This window comes from Echiichthys vipera (assembly GCF_963691815.1).
Source record: "Echiichthys vipera genome assembly, chromosome: 1".
NCBI classification, from domain to species: Eukaryota; Metazoa; Chordata; class Actinopteri; order Perciformes; family Trachinidae; genus Echiichthys; species Echiichthys vipera.
In genome coordinates this window covers 36,251,420-36,275,205 of record NC_139826.1, presented here as the reverse complement: position 1 = coordinate 36,275,205, position 23,786 = coordinate 36,251,420, and the positions used below count along the sequence as shown (strand labels likewise).

Genomic DNA, 23,786 nt, shown 5'->3' with positions numbered 1-23,786 from the left:
TGATCAGCTGCCAAGCCTCAGCCTTGGCGGTGCAGGGGGGGGAGGATGGAGAAGGGTGGGTGTGGTGCTGGGTAATGGGAGCTGAGTCTTACCTCAGCTCTCTGCCCTCATTAATGTGAGGGAGTGATAACTCTTCAAAGAGGCTGTGTGCTGCCATTATCGCCCACCGCGGCTCCAGTCATCGTAGCTGCCATTTAGCTTTAACCCAGGATTAGCAAAGAAGTGTGTGTGTGTGCGTGTGAGCACTGACTCTACCTTTCCAGGCTGCAAAGTAAAGAATAATTCTGGTGTTTTTTACCCTGTTTGTGGCGGGACCTTAAGGATGGGGAACTCAGCCACTCTGCTTTTCCGCTCCTTTGATCCAGAACAGAACATGAATATTTACATCAAATTTGTTGTTTAATTTGCTGTTAATATTCATAATCCCTGGAGGGGACGTCTCTTAATGATTTTTGTAACCCCACGACCTTTCTTCTTGCAATCGCATCAGTTTTAAATTTAAATTTATACACAAAAAAAGGATGGCTTCCAGCAACTTCAACCTCCAAACTTTATTTAGAAGCAATGTAGAATAATTTAGCATTACATTTGTAATTGTACACAACATGCATTAGAAAGGCAGTGCATGTAGACACTTCTAAATCTTAGACAATGATAAATCATATATCTCTATATAATATTATTCTCCTTTAAGGTAACATTAGATAGACAGAATGTGCATTTTTTTCCCTCTATAGTCTTGAAATTAATATATTGTTCATTTTTACATTCTGCCTTTTCTTCTAGCACATTGCTCCCTTTATTAATTGATTATGGGATGTATATATGTATTACATCCTGCTTTATTCATGCTCTTTTACGGGTGCTTCGGTCCCAGTTCTCACCCTTCCTCCCCTCTCTGATTTTCCACCAGATTATTCGGTGGGAAGCCCAGTAAACAGGCTCCGGTCACCACGCCTGAAAACATGAAGAACTCCACTGTTATCTCCAACCCCCACGCAACCATGAACCATGTGGGCACGCTGCTGGAGTCCCCCGATGGAGGACTGGGAGGCGTGGACAGCGAGACCAGCAGCCCGCTGTTTGGAGGCAGATTGCAGGGAATAGGGATGGGGACCCTGGGCAGCGAGCAGGTGAGCGAGAACATATAAAATAATGGAGACAATGGATTCATTCTGTCAATCAACTTACTCTGTAAATGATGGGAGCGTAGATAACAACAAAATCAACCACGAGCTGCGGCCTGTGATTCTCCATCTTAAGCTTAGGGTCTAGTCAGTGACAGCAGTTGTATGATGAAGCTTAGGTAAAGTTGTTTTTGTTTAATATTTGGCTTTTAGATCAATCTTTAATCTTTCCTCTAAAATGACCGAAGTAGCCGGGTTTATCTTTAGAACCAAGTCACGGGAGCAGCTACTTATTCATTAGTTACGCGGCTATCTTTAGCTGTACACTCTCTCCCGCTGCCCACCACCCATTACTTACCATCAAAGGAGGGTTTTTTTCTTTTCTTTGGGGTTTATTTTGGAGTTGAAGTTTGAGTTATATTTAGCCGCGCTAATGTCGGCCTGTCGGTCGGCCCGCAACATTGGTCCAGAAACATGTGATATCACAACAATTACTGGAAGGATTTCGATGAATGTGTGCCCATTCGTGTCCCACTCAGTAAGACCTCTTCTGTAATAACTCGGGTGTGATTCCTTAAAGTATAATCAATAATTTAATAACACCACTGTATCAAACCATGTGAAGGCAGTGAGACAATGTGAAAGGGGTTTCTTGTTGTAGTGAACCTACAGAGAACAAGAAGGGAACTTAAAGAGTGCAGACCTCCATCAAAGCATGCCCTATGTAACTGTTAATGCAGTGTGAATTTCCCCTGTGGAAAAGTGATTTTTCTGATTTTTCTGACATCACATGAATGCAACACAAATCTTGCAATGTTGAGAACAGTGTAAAAAATAATTTGTATATCCACTCCAAATGTTATCGGGTTCTTCTTTGGCCGATGGTGCATCCTTCTACCAAGTGTCATGAAAACGGGGCCAGGTAGTTTTCCCGTCATGCTGCTAATCAACAGACTAACACACAAACAATAAAGACGTGACCTCCTTGGTGGAGGTAATTATCACTTGAATCTGCCGCTGCCCTCAGGCTTCACGGAGCTTTAGAGTGAGTTTCAGCTCATTGTTCAGCTGCCTGGTGCACAACGTAACTGTTGTGGTTCACTCGGACTAATCTCAGTGTTGTTTGTGGCCGCAGCAGCTCAGCCAAAGAGATTAACTGGTGAACATCATTTAGTCGCTCAAGAGCAGATCCTTAAACAGATCTTAAGGAATGGAAACACAACTCCGAATGAATATTGTTCCATGACTGCTGGATGTGTAAATCAGCAACTGTGTGCCATCAGGCCAAAACTAGATTATTTTTGTCCATGTCTGCAAAACAAAGACATTCCCATCAGCTCTACTTTGTCTTGAATGCTGATTATGTTAACCCACAAAGCTAAGAGGATGAACATTGTAAAGTTTATCTGGTAAACATCCGCATGTGAGCATTGTGGGTGTGAGCTCATTAACATGCTGACGCTAGCTTACGAAGCCTCGAGCATTGCTGTATACTCTTATGTGACACTACATGTATTACTGTTTCCAACTAACATCATATACAATAATATCACATTTCTTATAATTCAACTTATAAGAAATAATTTAACTCAGCTAGAAGGTTTGTGGTCAGCTGTCAAACCAGAAGTTTGGCTTTCAGTTTAGAAATGATTATGTACCTTTTGATCTTAGAGATGCTGTGTGTGTGTGTGTGTGTGTGTGTGTGTGTGTGTGTGTGTGTGTGTGTGTGTGTGTGTGTGTGTGTGTGTGTGTGTGTGTGTGTGTGTGTGTGTGTGTGTGTGTGTGTGTGTGTGTGTGTGTGTGTGTGTGTGTGTGTGTGTGTGTGTGTGTGTGTGTGTGTGTGTGTGTGTGTGTGTTGAAGGCGTTTGTGAGCTAATGACAAGGCTTTGGCGGGGACACAAGGATGATTTTGTTCTCATCTGACTAATACCGCAAACCTACTGAACTCCTTGAAGTGCTAATGAGCGTGTTCAGTGGAAGTGCGGCTATAAAAGGAACTTGTTTGACTAATGTAACTGTAGGCTAGATATTGCAGCAGAGCAGCAGAGTGCGAGCATGCTCAGTCATGAACTCACCGTCACCTTCTCACATGATTCATAAGATTTACTCAGACTATGTCCTCATCAGAAGGTGACTCACAGGACATTGTTTTTAAGCAGTAAGCATAGGTTCAAAAGTTTAAATTGGCTTACCAAGTTGCCTTAATCATTCATCTTCATCCGCTTGTCCCTGTCGGGGTCGCTGGAGCCGAATCCAGCTGACATCGGGCGTGAGGCGGGGTCCACCCTGGACAGGACCCCAGTCTATCACAGGACACATAGAAACGAACAGAGACAGACAACCATTTACACCTATGGGCGATTTAGAGTCATCAGTTAACCTAACACATGTATGTCTTTGGACTCTGGGAGGAAACCAGAGAACCCGGAGAAAACCTACGCAGACATGGGGAGAACATGCAAACTCCACACAGAAGGGGTTTGAACCAGGAACCCTCTCGCTGTGAGGCAACAGTGCTAACCCCACACACCACCGTTAATATTACTCAGAAACATTGTGGATGAAAGTGAATGTTGGGCCTATGGTAGTACACTTTTTACTCATCCATGTATTGCATATCGATTTTTTGCTCACATGCAATTTGTAATATTGTATTAGGTTCGTTTCTATCCATGTAAATTGACTTAGATTAGTTAATGAAAGTTATTTATAAGCAATCACCTGATAACAAGTCAGGTAAATACATATTTTAGTGATTTTAGGGACTATACAGGTGCAGTAACAAGTCCAAATCTCTAATATAAAGCTCCAAACTGGAATTAAACATTGGGAACAGATGTGTTGTATAAACACTGACCAATACAATACATCACATCTTCTTTGTGGCGTCTATGTTGTTTCCACGGTATGACTTGAAGTCCATGCAGTGGGACCATCTGAGGTGAATGTGACACACAGAATTTCAGAACTGGATAAGACAGACTTTTGAAAACAATAACCTCCTCTCCGTCCCTCCACAGGCCTCCAGTCCCGGCTCAGTCTACTCCTCCACCGGCCCCTCCAACAGCCTGACTTGGGGCACTACCTTCAGCAGCTCCTCCGCCCAGAGCAGGGAGAGCACGCTGGGCGGGCACGGCGGGACAGGCAGCAGCATGGGATACCCCTCCGTCAGCAGCATGCACACCAGCAGCGAGTCCATCGACATGAGCCTGGGCAGCGCCGGCCACGGGACCCACAGGGAGGACACTCTGTCCGCTCTGGGCCGCACCAGCAGCATCAAGACCGGCATGTCTGAGAGGTGAGGACACACACGTGGGGAATTTCTGGGTGTTCGTTCTTTTTTTTTTCTTCCTTTAAAATAAACCTTGTTTACTTTTCCATAAAAACATCAAAAAGGCTGTCATCTGCCTTCCAGTACAGCGTCTTGCCTTCGTCAGTGTGGTATATGAGGTTGTTCCCAGGTTCCTTGCATACAGTCTCTACTTAGCCACTATAAGCTAGCCTGGCCAAGACTGTAGCAGTAAAACCAGTAAGTATGTTGAACTGAGCAAGGGGTGCATTTATTGCTTATGAGTTCAACGAAAACGAAAAAGATCGAATGCTCTATTTCTTCTCTTAGTGTTTCTTTAATACTTTTAATTCATGCATTTCAGGGGTAAATATTACTAATTACTTTGATATTTCCTCAAGTGCACAATAAAAAAACATTATTTATGAAAAGATCTCCTATCATAACAACACATCAGTTTGATTGATATTCCCTGGATTGGACAAAAAAAACAGGATTTAGTCATTAAATTAAAACAGGGATAACTTAATTTGCAAATGAATGCATTTAATATAATTCTTTGAGGTGTCGTGCTGCACAATGAGCACTTTTTTCATACCTGGCTAGATTTTGCTGATGCTGTCTGTTAAAGCTGCAGTAGGTATAAAGCATTAAAGAAGCAGAGTGAGCGCTCCTCCTGCAGCTCTCTGTCCTGAGCCAATAGGAACGCTCTCTCTCTCCTGGTTAAAATGACCTGTGATTGACCAGAGTCTCCCGTCACAGGCTAGATTTTCTAAATCCTGAAAACAGCCAAGAGGAGCTGCCGAAGTCGAGTTTTCTCTCAGAACACTTCAATTACAATTTGATGAGAGATTATTCTGGACTTTTTTGCCGAACATCGCTAAAAATAAACTGCCTCCCCGAAGTTTAACGACCGTACTTCTTCCATCTCTGGCCATGTTTAAAATCCTGCCCAATCCCTTCTGAAGCGTCCAGAATTGAGATGATTGTCAAAGCATGGGCGGCGAGGTGTCGCCTGTTGTTTGCGTCCTGTCCACGTTTCAACAGAGAAACAAAATCCTGTGGCGTCCTCGGCCGATTACGCAGTAATTGTGGTCATTGTAGCGGATTCCATCCTGACAGGTTGTCTGTGTCATGTGACAGGAATGTCTCAGAGGGAAACTTAATAGCATCTGGAGATGAAGCTTCAAGGCCATGACATCACCCATTTCTTATTAACTTCACTGGCGAAGAATCTCCCAGTTGACCTCTGTTCTGAAGGAGTGACTTTATTCTCTAAAACTTTCTCTCTCTCTGTCTCTCTGTTGTGCGTTTTCCTTCCTGTCTTCCATCAGTCCCCTCTCCTCCCCCTCCGCTAGCCCTATATTCAGCCGAAACACACTACCTCGGAAGCAGGACAGGTAAATGTACCTGTGTGCAGTGTTAGGCTTCTGGTGAGACAGCTGTGGAGGTTTCCTTATTAAAGCACCACCTGCTGCCACACAGAGAGCCACGGGGAGAAGCTGTGTGTGGCAGCGTGTTGTGTTTTATGGTGTCTGTGTGGAGTTGTGAAGCTCTGTGTGGTAGCCCGTGGTGGTTATGTTCAGGACCTCTAGCTCCTGTGTGAATGGACATTTATGAGAGCGTGTCGATGTGAGGTTGTCTGTGTGGAAGTGGGCAGCTGCTCCGTTTCTGTTTAGTGCTCACACGCTGCCACCTGGTGGTAGAGTTTGTATGGGCAGATTTACCCAATAGCATGGGCAAAGGGTGTTTGTGATTCATTTTACACTGCAAAAAAATCTGTTTTATTCTTCTAACTTGTTCTGAGTTTGTTCAAAAGAATTATAGGACTGGGTAAAATTAGATATTACCTGGCAACATAGATAATTGTTTGTGGAGTTGTTCCGATACCCAATGATACCACGCCTCTGATACTCCCCGAACTGCTGGTGTTGTTATCAGAGAGCACCCGAGTCTGTGCAACGATCCAATAGCACGTAATTACTTTAAAATAGTTTATTAAAGGTTGAATATGTAGAATCTTTATTAAAAAATAAATAAATAAAGCACCCACGGGGCGTTTTGAGGGGCACAGAATGAAAGAATTTAAAAATATAAAGTACAGACCAAAAGCTTGGACCCACCTTCTCATTCAATGAGTTTCCTTTCTTTTCACGACTATTCACAGATTCACACGAAAGGCATCAGAACTATGAATTAACACGTGTGGAAATATGTACTTAACAAGAAAAGTGTAAAACAACTGAAAATAGCCTGATATTCTAGTTTCTTCACAGCAGCCACCTTCTGCTCTGATCACTGCTTCGCACACACTCTGCGTTCTCTCGATGAGCTTCAAGAGGTCGTCACCTGAAATGGTTTTCAATAAGTGGGATGTCTTGCGTTGCCTTGGAGCTCATCAAGAGAAAGCCAAGAGTGTGTGCGAAGCCGTAATCAGAGCAAAAGGTGGCTACTTTGAAGAGCCTAGAATATAAGACATATTTTCAGTTGTTTCACACTTTTTTAACTATATATTTCCACATGGGTTGATTCATAGTTTTGATGCCTTCAAGTGTGAATCTACAATTTTCAAAGTCATGAAAATAAAGAAAACTCTTTGAATGTGAAGGTGTGTCCAAACTTTTGGTCTGTACTGTATATATATATTTAGTCTGAATTAATATTTGATGGGTTTGACAATGACGTTCTGTTTACATTGCACCAGCCAATCGCGGTCGGCATTGCTGGTAACATCAGTAACGGCTTACGGTAACTGTCAGTCAAACTCCTCTGCGATATTTGTTTTTATGGTGCTTTTTGCCGGAGGGGACGGGTTCAAACAGGCTCAAACAGACTCCGGTCTCCTGTAGGCTACTGGACCGGGTCTGACCAACCTGGCAACCCGACTCCTGGAATCATTATTAAAAATTGAATTTCGCCATTGCGGGACAAATAAAGGAATTCTTCTTCTTCTTCTTCTTCTTCTTCTTCTTCTTCTTGTATTTTTTGTTGTTGCGACTACAAACTTGAGACACTAGATGGTGCTGTTCTGCTCATTCTCCATATTCAACCTTTAATGTTCTTTTTCCGCTTTTGACTGACTGTCAAACTAGATAATAAACAGACTGTCTATGGCATTTACTCTCTGTATGTATTTGTTCAACAACAACAATAATACCCATATCAAATCCATACAGGGATAGTGATAGTAACAATATACATGGGTTTGGATCGGTACTCGATATGAGCAGAAAGCAGATTATCGGGAATGAAAAACTGGTATCGGAACACCCCGAGTGCAGTGTTTTAGTCGAGCTGCCGATAAGAACGATATCTCTGCAGGTTAAAAATAATATTGGGTAGTGTTTGAGAGATGCAGCCACATGTTTCCTTGCCTCCTTTGCTTTCCTCCTCTGAAGTGTTTCTCTCCCACAGCGGGCCACACTGTGGTAGAAACACTCTGCCTAAGAAAGGACTCAGGTACTAACTTCACTTCCCGCTGGTGCGCTTTTTACACACCGGTTCACCAAATTGTCTTTCTTTTGTTTCTGCGTCTACATTCACTCTTTGAGGCTTGTGCGCACGGCACATGTGTTGTTGTGTGTGGCGCTTCCGTGACAAGGCATGTCACTTTGTGGTCGTTCAGAGCTGTCACTGTGTTGTGCTGTAGCGGGCCTGACGTTAGGGGTCAGCTGTTCTTCTTTTCTGCTCCCCCCCCCTCAGTTTCTGTTGCTCACAGCTGAGAATCAGTCTATGTTCACGCTGTTGTAATTTGTTGTTTCGGTGTCTGATCCATCCTGTTAGATCCCAGCTACTAATCTGTCTGCTTGAGAGAAAAAAATCCACCTCACTGATTGTAAAAAAAAAAAAAAAGCATCAGAAAAAATCATGAATCATCTTGTCCTGTAAAAGCACAAAATCCACACTGCACCAGTTCTGTTCCGTGTCCCCGCTTCCACTTGAATCTCTTCTTTGACTTCCTGTAGGTATGGTCCGTCTCCACAGCTGCGCGGCCACGAGGAGGCCCGTGATTGGCTGCGCTCCCACTCCACCAGCGGGCTGCAGGAATCAGCCAGTAACTCCCCGTTCTCCCCCAGCTCCAGCCTCACCTCCCCCTCAGGCACTCGCTTCAACTTTGGACAGCTTGGTATGACCCTCACACACGCACACACACACACACACACACACACACACACACACACACACACACACACACACACACACACACACACACACACAACACACAGCCAAAACCCAGCACTCCACGTCTGTTTACCTCAATCACACAGTACATTTGTTCTCTGTTGGCTGAAATAATACTTTCCAAACTAAATGCAAATAGCATCACGCTGTTGACAATAAGGGGTTTACCATTTTTTCAGTGAGAGAAACTTAATTTGATTTAACTCTCTGGCTCTAGTCATGTTTTTATACTGAATATTATCAGTGGGTGGAGGTAAAATTGATCGATTAATTATTTAATACATTTTTAAAGCAACAAGGCAATTTGAAGGAGTTACCTCAGACTCTTTTAATTCTAATGAAGAAAGAATTTCACAGTTTTCTGACATTTCTGACTTTACAGTAAACCACCCAGTAGGGCTGGGTGATATGACAATATATAGTGTCAAAAAGATATAAAAATGTCTATTGTATTTACTATTCTGTAGCTTTTTATTGCTACACAGAAAAAACACAGCTGCTGAACTGATTTCTGTCAATTGGACGACACTTTCACTTCTTTAATTTTGCACTAAAGTTCTTAATAAAATGAGAAAATACCCTGTTCTTTTTCATTCCTCAAGTATTTAATTAACACGGTAATATACAAAAATAGGCTTTAACATGTGGTTATCTCATATAGACTAATAAGTTATTGAGTTACCAGAAACATGATATATGCAATATATACAATATAGATTGTTATTGAGATATGAAATGCCTTATATTGGGATAGAAGATTTTTGGCCATATTGCCCAGCTCTTCATTTTTTCATTTCATTTTTATTTCATTCTTTAGAAAATAAATGAAAGGGAGCAGAAAGAAGATAAACTTATAATGTCTGCCCCTTGTCAGCATTTCACAAATAATGATAAAAGTGCGCTAACATATGTCAACTTTGCAGAACGAATACAAAATAAAAATTCACCTTTTCTGCTAAATAGCATCATCATATGTCTCTAATAATAGCGCTTTTACACGTTTCTTGAAAATAAAGAATGACTGAGAAGTTTTAATTTCACTCTTTAAATTGTTCCACAGACTGACACCTTGAGTTGAGATGCTTCTTTCCTTTGGTTTGATTCTAAACTCAAGACTTCAGTTCCTCTTAATTGTTTTGAGAAGGCTAACTTCTCGTAATTCATTGCATTTGAGAATTTTTAATTGTATAAACATTGGATTTGTATGATCCCTGTATCCTAGCTCTAAATATCAATGATGGGAAATCTATTCCTCACTGGTCTTATATCTTATTTCACAGCATCCAGCCCGACCTCGGCAGCTCAGATCAACCTCGCCGGTCTGCGCAACAACAGCCTAACCAACCAGGACGTCTCCTACGACCCTTGCAGCGACAACCGTCTGAGGAACTCCTGCATGTCGCTCGATGAGAAGACTCGCACCATGAGCAGATCGGGCTCCTTTAGGGACGGCTTTGAGGAAGGTAAGAGGAGACGAGAGAAGGAGGGATGTGTATCGAATATTCAGTGACTCTGTGTGAGTCCTGGCCCTCTTCAGATGTTTGCTGTAATCTGTAATTACAGTGTAATCCTTTTTTCAAGACCTGCACACCCCCGTCTCTCTATGACTCTGAAGCCTATGAAGCCTCCCTTTCCTTATTCCACATCCCCATGCCAAAAGAGTTATTATTCCATTTGTTTAGAGAACATTAGGGCGGATTACAACCGCTCCTCTAAGAAAAGCCCTCCATCCCCTTAGAAATCCATAATCAGCTTTGGTGCAGCTTTGTTTTTTCATAAGCTTGTTTATTGGGAAAAATACCCTGCCGTACTTTTCCCACCAGCAGGCAGACTCCCCGTTCAGGCGAGGTTGCTCCGCTGGAGTCTGCTCAATCCTCAGGCCTATAGAAACACAGCGCCTTTGATTAAGAGGAACAAACCAGGACTAGGACTGAGAGTGCATAACGTATATCCAACTTTAAGAGACATTTGTCTCAAGCAGAGCTTTCCTCTGTATTGTGAAGCTTTCATACAAATTGCACAGGTAGCAAGCACCTAATGTGCACATGCACAAAAACACAGACACAAACGTGTTATTATTGCGCCCCCCCAGTAGCACATTTCTCTTTTCCCAGCTCCATGAGTCTGTCTTCCCTTTCAGAGGAGGAGATAATTACAGGGATCGCAGTGAGAGGCGTGAGAGCGACGCGACAGCATACAAGAAACCTCCAACATAACTTTCTCTCTCTTTGTTTGTGTGTCGGATCGCAGCGTTTAGGTCTGCGAGGACGTAGAGTTAGTGTGTATATCATGTGTATGTTGCTGGGGTGTAGAGTTACCCGACCGTTGTTTGGCTGACAGGACAAAAGTCACATCATCCACCCAACACTTGTCAGACCTGTCCTGTTTGAGAGCAACACCGTGCCACACTGTCACTTCATCCTCTTCACCTCTTCACTTTATGTACGCTCATCTTCTCCTTGTGTCTGTAGAAACCATGTTTACAATGCAGACTTATTGACAGGTCATGTATTTATCTCTCCGTGCACATTCATAGTGTTTTTAGGGACTTTCAGAAGAAGCAATGTCCTGCGTGATATTCTTGAGCAGTATATAAAACAACATCAAAGAATAAAAGCCTTCTTTTTTTACCATTACGCGGTGCTCAGCCTTTAAACTAGAGGTGGGAATCAAATGATAACTCACACCAATAGTATCGTGATTATAATGGCATCTTATTCCTCTGTAATTTATGATACATTTTGAGATTGTCTGTAAAAACTGTACAAGGCAAGGCGAGTTTATCTGTGTAGCACAATTCAATAACAAGGTAATTCAAAGTGCTTTTACATAAAACATTAAAAGCATTGGGAAGAAAGAATGCATAAAGCATATACAAGATTTCAAAAACAAAAGGTCATTTAAAATGTAAAAAAGATTACAGTTACAGTTAGTTAGTTACAGTGCAGTTAACTGAAAAGCAGCGGCAGACAGAAAAGTTTTCAGTCTTGATCTAAAAGAACCAAGAGTTGCAACCTGCAGTTTTCTGGGCGTTTGTTCCAAATCAATTTATATTACAATTTTTCACGAGGACTTACCTCACTGCTCTAAATATGGCGTCAGTTTTGCAGAATGTTACGGACAACGGAGGTTAAAGAAAGTACACGAGAGTACAGGGTCTCAATGCAACACGTACACATGCATCATCGATAATAGATCAAACAGGGCAAACCAGCCATAACAATTCTGAGATTAAAATGTTTGTAGGAAAGAAAGAATACAACTCCACCTGTTAGGTCTTTACACCGCGCATGAACTTTATTTAACAGAAAAGTAGCAAATGTTCTCAAAATGACTGTGGCTCCATGAAAACGAGGATCACAGAAGATCACAGAGGAACACATCGCAATAAAATACAATAGTAGTTATTGTCCTCCGCACACTAAGGAAGATCAAATGAATATCTCCAAAATCACATCATTTTAACAGCCTCATTGTCAGTTCTAGAGCTGTAACTAACTGTTATTTTCATTTTTAATGACGCTGCAAATTATTCTCTGGATTAATGAATTATTCTTTTGTCTATAAAACATCTTGAAATGTTCAACAATGCAAAACCCAAACATTTTCAGTTTACTGTCATATAAATGAGAGAGAAAAGTTGCAATCATCACCTTAGAGAGGCTTGAACCGGGACATATTTGACATTTTTGCTTGAAAATGAATAAAAAAATGAATCAATTATTAGAATATGTTGCCAATTCATTATCTGTCAAAAGACTGATCGACTTAATCAAGCCATTGTCACAGCTCTTGTTGCCAATTCAGGTCTGTGTAGTTAAAAAAAATCTTTCACAGGCTGAGAGATGAGATTTAAACCAGGCCGCATTAAATCTAAATGAGTATTCTCCCTCTCTCAGCTTCTCTCAGCTTCTCTCCGCGCACCTTTCTGTCTAGACCAAAGTCAGATCAAAGCGAGTTGGCTGTAAACTAACGTGTGTTCCCTCTGTGAGGTGAATGAATGAATGGATCTGCTGGGATCAGCCCAACCTCTCTGTGTGGTTGATGACCTCACGCTGCTGATCCCTTCTGATCTGCTCGCGGGCAGGAAACAGTGCTGGCGTTGTGTCCCGGCCTCTGATGTGTGATTAGTGAGTCATTAGCAGAGTAATGCTGGGGCTGCCATTAGTTGCGCCACGGTCCGACTGTAACGTGCAGGAGTTTTATCTTCATGACCGCAGAGCTGCAGTCATTACGTTCAAGAGGAGGCAGGAAGTGGAGTCGTGGAACTGGGAACACTGGGGGGAACAGTGCAGGGTGGGCGGGGTTGGAGCAGAGTGGGTGGTTTGTCTGTGTGTGTGTGTGTGTGTGTGTGTGTGTGTGTGTGTGTGTGTGTGTGTGTGTGTGTGTGTGTGTGTGTGTGTGTGTGTGTGTGTGTGTGTGTGTGTGTGTGTGTGTGTGTGTGTGTGTGTGTGTGTGTGTGTGTGTGTGTGTGTGTGTGTGTGGGGGGGGTCTGTTGATAATCATGGGACCGTGTGTGTGTGTGTGTGTGTGTGTGTGTACAGATGTACTTTCTAATCCCCACTTATCCCTGTGGTTTTTGTCTCTTCAGTTCACGGATCATCCCTGTCTCTGGTCTCCAGCACGTCTTCCATTTACTCCACGGTAAGTACAGGAAACACTAGTCAGGAACAGATAGGTGAATGGGTTATGTGGATGCATATCATATACAATATAGTACCAATCTTTGTTTATTTATATTGCATTACTTTCCGGGTACATTTTCTTTCGCCATTATATGGTTTGTCCAGCAGAGAGCACTTTAAAGTTTATTTTCCAGCTGTAAAATATCCCACTCAGGACATAGAGTATCTCCAGTCACAACTCTCTAATAACCAAATATAAGGGACGAGAATGTGAACCCCCTACATACCATTTAACCACAAAGTCCCTGGTTCAGTTCTGCCTTGAATCTTTGGTGCGTATCATATCCTCGTCCTCCTAATGTTTCCTGTCTCCATCTATACTTTCAACTGTGTGAAACAGGCAAAAAAAGACTAGAAAACTATAACGAAACAGATTTTTTGGGATCCTCTAACTATCACTTTTGGCATCGGCCTCGAAAATACAGATATATGTATGTCTTCATGCTTTAAAGTACAAAATGAATGAATAAGAGATCACCATCTGTATTCATATGACACGTTTATTAAATCAGTATCAGTTTTGTTTTCCAACCCTGAGAAAAACTAAGAAATCCAAACACAGCTCTGTGTATTGCATCACCTCCTTTTGGAAAGTCTTGACAAAGCATCAAGTGTCTGAGTTCAGATCCACAATTCATGTGGAAACCAGTTTCTGCTTTTGTCAATGGAATTATGAAATCTTGAGCATTTGAGTTGGCAAATACGCTGTTATACATTTACCCACTAATCCAGCCAGATATTTGACTCAAACACCCTGTGGGAAAAAGGCCTGAGTGCAGTCACACACGGACAGCCCACATGTACAGCCAGTACCCAATCGGAGCCTAGTCTTCCCAGCAGAGCTCCTCCCCCCTCTGTGGGCTGGTTTTACTCACCTGGGCAGGTGTAGCAGACAAACTCTCAGATGTTGGATGTCTGCACAGCACAGGCTTGTCCGCAGAGCCGGAGTACCGCAGGTTAGAAATCAGAGTTGGGAAGAGAGTGGAGGCAAAAATGATGGCGACGTTATCCCTGACGGGCACCGTGGCGCCCTGGCAACAAACGGTAGGGATGAGGAGGAGGACTGTAGAGTGCAGGAGTACTTTATTCTGCTTTTAGCGCCCTGTTGGAGGTAGACTCAGCTGTAAGTCAAACGCTTTATTACAAAGAAGATATAATGGCAGATATTTCTGAATGTTTCTCTATCAGTAAAGCAGACATGTTTGACTGAGGCGGATTCATAGATTTTCCTCAGATTCCTTTATTCTGTTTACTGTTATTTTATTGTTTGTGTGAAAACACTTTGGTTGACTGACTTGATGTTTACAGCTCATGGGATTGGTTTTGTTTGTCATGTCCTGGTCGAGGATTTTGCATCAGAGTGAGATCTCTGTGTTTTGTCTGAACCTCCAAGACAGACTGGCTGCTCTGTTTGTGTATCTAGGATCTACTGCTCGTGTGTGTGTGCGTGTGTGTGTGTGATTGACAGCTCTGCTCGGGTGTGTAGACCATGTGTGGGCGGATGGCACTCTGTAAACCTTCCACTTACGCCGGAGAGCACATGTGCTTTACACACAGCTGTACATGCAGCGACACATTAGGCTGTTGAAACCTGTTTTCGTGGTCAGTGGGCGGGAGGTGGAACCGCATGAAAAATAATTAGTTATCAGATGTTTTGCTCCATTGCTCCCACAGGTCTTACAAAAACTGAATGATTGTAGATTAAAAAACAGAAGTCGTATTAAAGAATACGACCCAGAGAGCAAACACTTCCGCCAGGACTGCACAATACGCTTTTTTGTCAAGAAACTTAGTGTTTGAATACTTAAGGTGATCGAATATAATGAGATTAATGTGTTTATTACGAAGCAAATGCAGAAGCTCATCCTCCAAAAAATAGAATCTACAGTTTATCCATCAAAATGTAAACACCTGTTCTTTGTCCCATGACGTTACATTCCTCCAAGTTTGGTTGAAATCATTTTACATCTTTTAAAGATGTCCTGCTAATGAAACAAAGGAGCAAGAACAGAACCTCTTTGATGAGGGTAGTACAGCGTAATTGAATGGATAGCCTTGTAAAAGAATCATCAAATATAATATGATAATAGTATCTTTTAAATGATTGTGATGACACATTATTATAGAAAACACATTTCTCTGAAATTTCTCTGATATTTTTCTGTTTCCGTCTGAAAAACAAGAGAATTCATTTATTCATCTTCAACTGCTTGTCCCTGTTGGGGTTGCGGGGGGGGGGGCTGGAGCCAATCCCAGCTGACATCGGGCGTGAGGCGGGTCCACCCTGGACAGGACGCCAGTCTATCACAGGACACATAGAGACGAACAGAGACAGACAACCATTCACACCTACGGGCAATTTAGAGTCATCAATGAACCGAGCACCTGCACGTCTTTGGACTGTGGGAGGAAACCGGAGAACCCGGAGAAAACCCACGCAGACACGAGGAGAACATGCAAACTCCACACAGAAGGGCCCCAGCTGGGATTCGAACCAGAAACCCTCTCGCTGTGAGGCGACAGTGCTGACCACCACACGACTGTAAAGTGACAAGGGATGTGTGATGTGCCCAAACTTGTGTTTCCTTGCTCTGGACAAACAATTTGTGGATCTCCCCCCTACCCCCTACCCCCTCAGGCATGTTACAACATCACAGGCACATGCTAAGCACACGCTAAATTACATTAGCAGTTGCTATCTATGACCTTCATGTAGCATGAACTCCATGCCGCAAATACACTATACCATCCAAAAACATCTCAGTTAAAACAGAGAGATATTTCAGTAATTACCATGTACAGTATATGACATGGGCTGCTACACTTATAATAATAATAATAATCTTATTAGTAATAGTTGCCACTCTCCCACCCTGGTCTTTGGCTTAAAGGATCATAACCTACATGTTTCAAAAGTTCCTTGAAGCTCTCCCAGATATCTTCAAAAACTTCCTAGAGTAATGTATTTTTCATAGTAACACATGTTGATAGAGCTTTAATATATTGGTTCATACTTGGTTTGCTCACATTTTTCCTACTATAGCTATCGTTTATAAGAGACACAAGTCTGTTGGTGCACGCGCACTCGTCCCGCTCCAGTCAGGTTCAGAGAAAAAACATTTCCAGATGCAGTTTCAGTTGCCGGTGCAGCTTGTTTACATGTAAATGTGGGTGTTGCATGTTTCACTGTTTTGGTGAGCAGCAGCAGCAGCAGCAGGGTGTGTTGTGTTCGTGTGAGCGTTTGTTTTGCCTGCTCTCACTCTGTGTGTATTTGACTACCTGTCTTTTCTTACTATTGTTCTGCGTGCAGCCTGCGGTGACAATGAGATTCACTACCTCACACACACACGCACACACACACACACACACACACACACACACACACACACACACACACACACACACACACACACACAGATGAGTGATATGCCTTCAGGAGGATATCTCTGCTTTCCAGACATATTACACCAGACAATCTCCTCCACAGTTTATACAGCTTGTCCCCAATGGAGCTAATAAATCAAACAGGAGTCAGGACATGTGCACGGTGCATCATAGTCTGACCTCCGGCAGCTTCAGCCGCTCTTCTTTTTCATTAAAGCATGTCAGGATCCTGTCAGGGATGCCTCTAATGATTTTCTTCTTCTCTTCTGATGTTTGTTTTTACAGAATGAGGAGAAGTCTCAGTCGGAGGTAAGCTTCACGCCCACATCCCTTCTCTCCTGTGTTTTCTCTCTCTCTAATTTTCTGTGTTCAGTGGCTGGACTTGTTGGAACATCGGGGCGTTTTCACAGTTGTATCTAGTTACACGTGTAACTGTATTGTGAGTGACCCTGTAACAGGCTCTTGTTCCTGTCTGAACACCTGTGGTACACCTGTATGTTCTCTTTCTTTTATATATATCCGCTGTGTTTCATCTCCTAACATGAACATATCAGAGCTCCAATCTGGGCGCCTCCCTCATTTGTTGCTACAGTTTTTTTTGTATGTGTGTGTGTTTAGCAGTGCATGCTTTAATGGAGCAGGTATATATGCTTTTGTCATGGTGCTCTTTGATGTCACGCTTCTTTTATTTTTTTATGCATCCTCAGATCCGCAAATTGCGTCGGGAGCTGGACGCCTCCCAGGAAAAGGTTTCCGCCCTGACGACACAGCTGAGTGCCAACGTAAGCGAGCAAGCATGCAAAACAAACACTCCCGAACATTTTTATTGTCTCATTGTGTTTATTATGTCACACATTAAGTCACCCAGAATTTAATCCTTTTACTGTTATAATCAGAAAAGGCTGCGCCCACAAACTTAGATTTTAATCCAATTTATCATTGAGTTATTTATTTGATACCAAATAAATAAAAGGTTGCAGATGGTTTCGGACCACAGCCAGTACAGAAGTGTGTTGTTGTATTTGCTGTTTTTTTACTGGGATCAGTAAAAATATAAAAATGTACAAAGAGTTCTTTTAAATGTATGAGTATTTGTGAGGATCAGCCCCTAACACAAAGTATAACTGAGGCTGTGAGGAGTCCGACACATTCCTAGGGCCATGTAGCAAAATACAGCAAAGGGGTGTTTTCTGTCAACAGGTTGATAAGGCGCACTCACACTGTCCTTCCGATGTAGATGTTCACATACTATAATGTTATTTTTAGCTGTTGAAAGTGAAAATGACAATAGCTTATTTATTTGAGTAATTTCAGATAATACTCCATGACCTGAAGCAGACTAAAATTGATGTTGTTTTGTCAAAAGACAGTCCCAATTTTAAAATCAATGCTGTTAAATTTGGCACTCTCTCTCAAGCACCCAAACACACGCGAGTACATTTAGTGATATCCATCAAATACTCAACAGATAGCTCCTGCAGAACGCTTTGCTATCAGAAGGTGTAATTTTACATCTGGCAGGAGCATCAGAAAAGCTCTTAAAGCGTCTCCAGACACGATCTTCTCTGCCACCCTACCTTCACTATTGCACAAGTCTCGCCACGCACCGCTTGTAATCTGCTGGCTGAGTCAGTGCACGCCGGTGCTTTAACTGTGGATTAGAGATACGGAAGGTGTTAGATTACAGCAGAGAGTCAAGTCTCGGCACACTGTTGAAGGACAGTCGCAGATGTGGACCGAAGATTTACAACTAATGACGCCTGGATTCGAGAAGGTGTGGTGCGAGTGTTGAAAGATAGAAAACAGAGGAGTGGTGAAGTAGTGGGGGGTCATGAGGTGGGATTTAGGGGCTTTGTCTGCGCAAATATTTGATTACACACCACAGACGCATGATGAATTATCCGAACACACCTTTGAGCCCCCCGGGGCCGAGAATCTAAGAACATCCTCTGCAGCGAAAAGTCACGACTTGAATCAGACATCAGTCAACACCTTTCTCAACTCTCACACACACTTCCTGCAGGCATCTGCACATCATTTCTATTTGTAAAGTACAACACAGGGAAGGATGACCCTGCTCACCCTTGTTTAACTGGTGTCTAAACCAGCATAATCTGCAGTGTCCTACTCAAAGTTAAGTTTTCAAATCTTTTAGTGCTTATTTCTCATCATTTGAATCCTTTATTTTCTCCAGACGCGATGCTGTCTTCTATTTCTACTGGTCTCTTTGAAAACTGCTTGTTTTACCTGTTTGCGCGCAACTTTGGCAGAAAGTCAAGTCAACGTATTCTTCCATTATCAGCCAGAAACAAAACAAAAAGTCACCCAAACTGTAGTGAAAAGAGGTTTACCCGAAGATGACTTCATGTCGTCAGGACTCTTTTAGCATGAATGAATCAATGGATCATCTCCAAAGGGCTGTTTTTGGTAAAAATGATGTAACAGTTTGGCTTCAGTCTTGTGTTTGTAGCGTGGGAACCAGTTCAAAGCCAACCTACAGGGGAATAATCATTTATCACAGGGCTTTATTATTTAGGCATGATTATTTGGGTCCAGTTATGGTACGAGGATTCCTTGACTGGCGTCATGTTTGGGTTTTAGCCTCAAGGTCGACACATTTTGTCAGATGCAGCAGTCGACTGTTTGGGTTCCTTTTCTCAGCTCAAGGTCTCTGCTGCTTATCACAGCACAGTGTTGATGCGTTCCTTCATATTCTCTAAATCAACCAGTTAGCTCTCTACAGTTGCTATTCTTTGCTGTATTGTCAGGGAATAAACCTTCAGCAGCGAGCAGCACCAGGTGCTGGCTCCCCTCAAATTTTAAGCCCCCCAGAAGCAGCAGCAATCCAGGCTCTGTGCCCTCTAGTATGCAAACATCTTTAGAGGAGGTTTATGAGAAAAACATTTTCTCTTCACAGACTGAGATTATTGGATATCTTAGAAAGTTACAGTTGATATTTGGCTAAATTGTGGTGACCAGAACTCTCTTGGACAGCTGATTTGGTTCTAGTTTTGTATCATTTTTCTGTTTTCCTATAACTGTGTTTTGCTGTTTATATTCTGACATGTGACACTTTAAGTGTTGGATGCATGTGTCAAACCTGGAAGATGCATTACAAACATGAACATCTAATGAGGCATTGCAAGAGAATTAAGTTAAGTGTCGGAGGAGGTTTGTTCCTAGATTACATTATTTCTTTTTTGTTGTTTCTCCCGCAGGCTCACCTGGTGGCAGCGTTCGAGCAGAGTCTGGGCAACATGACCATCAGACTGAAGAGTCTCACCCTGACGGCAGAGCAGAAGGTGAAGACAGCTGCACTTGTGTTTAAGAACAGACTGTTCTGTAAACTACTCAAAGTTCACATTCGTAGTCCCTGCGGTAGATTTGTTGGTTTGATCCTTGTGGCGTTCCCTCTGCGCAGGACTCTGAGCTGAACGAGTTGAGGAAGACCATCGAGCTGCTGAAGAAGCAGAACGCCGTTGCTCAGGCCGCCATCAATGGAGTCATCAACACACCTGAACTCACACCTAAAGGGGACAGGACAGGTAGGACAAACACTGCAAAGACTCAAACACACGCAGGGCAGGGACATTCAAAGAGCCAGAGTTAACGTTTCTAATCAGACGTTTGTGTCAACATCTCAGACGTTTACTATAGTAGATAGAAATAGAATATTTAATGGTTTTCCACGAAATATAGCTCATCAGTATGTACACAGACAAGATGTCCGTGTGCACTCTGCACGAGAAAGTCATTATTGTACAAAAAGGATCTGACAATCTCTCTGAACCACAAAGTAACTGGAACGTTTTATACAGGAACAGACATTTTGATGTGTCAGGGACAGGGCTGTTTTATGTGAGGAAAAAAATCCAATTGCAATCGTGATATGATTCAATATATTGGAGGGAATTTTCATTTTTGAATTATTCTGATTTTCTTTGAGAGATGTTTAACGAGCATGATGTGATTTTTGCATCAATCTGTACCAAACAAAGATGGATTCTGTTGTCTGCAGAATAGGACTCGTAGGTCGGGATTTCTCTGCAGCGCCACAATATTTAATTCAGAAACATATTGGGCCTTCAACAAACATTGCATGCTCTGTGTTATGGATATTGCACTAGTCAAGGCTATTGTGTTGTGTGTTGCTCCTGTCAGAAGGGGAACATATCTGAAGCAATAGGTAAGCAAACAGAAAAAAGATGTCTGAAGTATAATTCACTCCATCTTTGTAATGTCAGGGAACGAATTAAAAAAATGTCACTTTCAAATTTCGAGCCCATTGGAGCGTCAAAGGAAAACCTTTATCATGTCAGAGGTGGACTACACTGACTAACGAAAGACATGTTTTAGACTAATATTTGACCCTTGTTTCCTTCCTGTGTCTGTATCTCCTCAGCCGGCAGTAACGGCAGTTCGCAGCAGCAGCAGCAGCAACCAGACTTGCGCATCAGGAGGCAGCACTCCTCCGACAGCGTCAGCAGTGTCGCCAGCGCAACCAGCCACTCCAGTGTGGGCTCCAACATGGACACGGACGCAAAAAACAAGAAGAAGAACAAGAAGAACTGGGTAAGATGCTGGGAATTTCAAACTACTAAACCCGAAGTTTGTGATGACGTACTAACAAGCAGCCAGCCTGGACTCATGACGTTTTGTTGTCTTTGTCTCTTTGTGCATTTTCACGTGTGTCATTCTCACACGCTTGGGTTTCTCCTCTTTAGGCAGCGTTTACGGGGGAAAAGGTGAATATACTTAGGATTTTCATAGACTCAGTCCAAGTAAATACCAAGTAATGATGTGTTTGGTGATATGCAGATCAAAAAACGGAGCTAAATGTGTTTTCAGTAGTTGTCCTTTGACCTGCAAATGACCAAATCAGTGTTAACTGACTCGTGTTTAGTCCATTCACAGTTTGTTTTTTTACTAGTGATCATACAACAAAATAGAATAGAATAGAATAGAAATACTTTATTGATCCCAAGCTGGGAAAATGCATACATACATACATACTTACAAACTTCTCCTTTTTGTTGCTGAAAGGCGTTTTTGTGCACTGGAGGACAAGTCATAGATGAAGAAGTACGTTTCTCCTCTCTGTCATCCCGTAGGCTGAAGTGATGTTGTGTTAGCTGCCTGTGGTTGTCACCATCTGATCCCGGTGTTGAAGTCTAGAGCAGTGTGGTGCTATTATGGTAGCTGTTACAAGACGTGAGCTCGTGTCGAGTTTCCTGATTTAGGTCACAGTAATAATAAACGACCCTCCCGTGTGTGTGTGTGTGTGTGTGTGTGTGTGTGTGTGTGTGTGTGTGTGTGTGTGTGTGTGTGTGTGTGTGTGTGTGTGTGTGTGTGTGTGTGTGTGTGTGTGTGTGTGTGTGTGTGTGTGTGTGTGTGTGTGTGTGTGTGTGTGTGTGTGTGTGTGTGTGTGTGTGTGTGTGTGTGTGAGACCCCACAGCAGGCACCTCCATGCAGGTGCTTATACAGTGTGTGTGATGTGGAGTGTATAGGGGCCGTGTGTGTGTTTGCAAGTATATAATGGATCATGAAAGAGCCAGTTTCATGGTGGTGGTGATGTGGCATTAGCTTGCAGCTGCCTGGAGGTCAAATAAAATCAGCTTTGGTCCTTGTAGGGGCCTTTCGTTTAATCTGTGTCCATCCAGAACACATTCACACACCCAACCCATATGAACATGTGCTGTTTTGTCTCTCTGTCTTCCTTTGCTTCGCTTCATGTGGCAGGTCTATGAGGTAAGAATGGTAACGCTGTGTGAGATGAAAGAAAGAAAGCGGCCTAACCCCTGCACTTTTTCTAGGTTACTAACCTCTGTCCTTTTCCTCCTGTCCTCTGCTGCCACCGTAGTGCCTGTCCTCTCCTCCCCAACACTGCTTCTCCCCTGAAAACTGCTCTTATGACACTTGAGCCAGCTCTTGAAAGGAAAAACCCATCAGAACATACTTTCAGAATGTATTAGTCATGTAATTTGTGTCTCTGGATCCATTTTGATATGACATCTGACAGCTACAAAGACGTTTCAAGACAAAAAAAAGATTGTAGACGAGGCACAGAGACCAATTCCTCCCACATGATAAGAAAACAGAGCAATGATGCAAAAAGTGCAAAGTGCAAAAACAGAAAAGAGATGTTTGAATCTGTCTTCAGTTAAGTGTCACAGTAACTGACACTTTACTATGGTTATTCACCATGGCGACCATTTTGTAAAGTATACACGGTGGATTTCTCCTTTAAACACAAACGCTCAAACAATATGAGGAAATCGAACCGATTTTGACATGGATCTTACCTATACGTTTACATGTAGTTTGAATATGGCTCGTAATTGTATTTTTTTTTTAATTTCTTTGTGTTAATTTCCACAAAGACGCGTCCAGCTTAGAAAACATTGTAGTTTTAGAAAACGAAGAGAAACACACACACACACACACACACACAAACACACACACACAAACACACACACACACACACACACACACACACACACACACACACACACACACACACACACACACACACACACACAAACACACACATCTGTTTTGTGCTCAAAATGTCTCCTTAAATCCATTGAAAAAGAACCTAATATCCAATTATCATTTTGTTTATTTCTTTAACTGATTTTAATGTATTTAAAAATAATAAACAATGATACACAAAAACACAATGAGCCATAAGTAGCCATATACTCCTCACACTCAGCGTTTGAGTTAAGAGCTGTAGCTCAAGTGATAAGGCAGTCTACCCATAATTCCCTTTCTCCCTGTGACCCACTTGCACTTTTTCACAGCTGTTTTCTTCCACTTTCCCCCGGCACACTCCTCCCTCTCAGCCGTGTTGTTTTGGAGTTGTGTTCCTCACATGCTCACCGTCTCCCTCTCCTTTTCTCTGTTTTCTACCTGCAGCTGCGAAGCTCCTTCAAACAAGCGTTCAGTAAGAAGAAATCTCCCAAGTCGGCCTCCTCTCACTCCGACATCGAGGAGATGACGGACTCCTCGCTGCCGTCCTCCCCTAAACTGCCTCACAATGGCACCGCAGCCTCCTGCCACATGCTCCGGAACACACACTCCAACTCGCTGTACGTAGACGTCATTGTCTGTATGTGA

At 42.6% G+C, this 23,786-nt stretch overlaps 1 protein-coding gene across 4 annotated transcripts in view; it reads left to right on the top strand.

The window, feature by feature from the left end:
- Positions 1 to 23,786, top strand: part of nav2a (neuron navigator 2a) — a 108,866-nt gene that overhangs the window by 74,292 nt on the left and 10,788 nt on the right. For 2 of the 4 annotated variants that reach the window (XM_083916018.1, XM_083916015.1), the window contains 13 exons: positions 914 to 1,133; positions 4,148 to 4,425; positions 5,751 to 5,816; positions 7,831 to 7,875; positions 8,382 to 8,542; positions 9,879 to 10,061; positions 13,190 to 13,242; positions 16,953 to 16,976; positions 17,375 to 17,449; positions 19,886 to 19,969; positions 20,089 to 20,212; positions 21,070 to 21,239; positions 23,586 to 23,758. In XM_083916018.1, the coding sequence (XP_083772144.1) occupies positions 914 to 1,133; positions 4,148 to 4,425; positions 5,751 to 5,816; positions 7,831 to 7,875; positions 8,382 to 8,542; positions 9,879 to 10,061; positions 13,190 to 13,242; positions 16,953 to 16,976; positions 17,375 to 17,449; positions 19,886 to 19,969; positions 20,089 to 20,212; positions 21,070 to 21,239; positions 23,586 to 23,758 (1,656 nt within the window). The remainder of the gene's footprint in view (positions 1 to 913; positions 1,134 to 4,147; positions 4,426 to 5,750; positions 5,817 to 7,830; positions 7,876 to 8,381; positions 8,543 to 9,878; positions 10,062 to 13,189; positions 13,243 to 16,952; positions 16,977 to 17,374; positions 17,450 to 19,885; positions 19,970 to 20,088; positions 20,213 to 21,069; positions 21,240 to 23,585; positions 23,759 to 23,786) is intronic. The other 2 variants (XM_083916016.1, XM_083916017.1) reach the window with 2 other exon arrangements.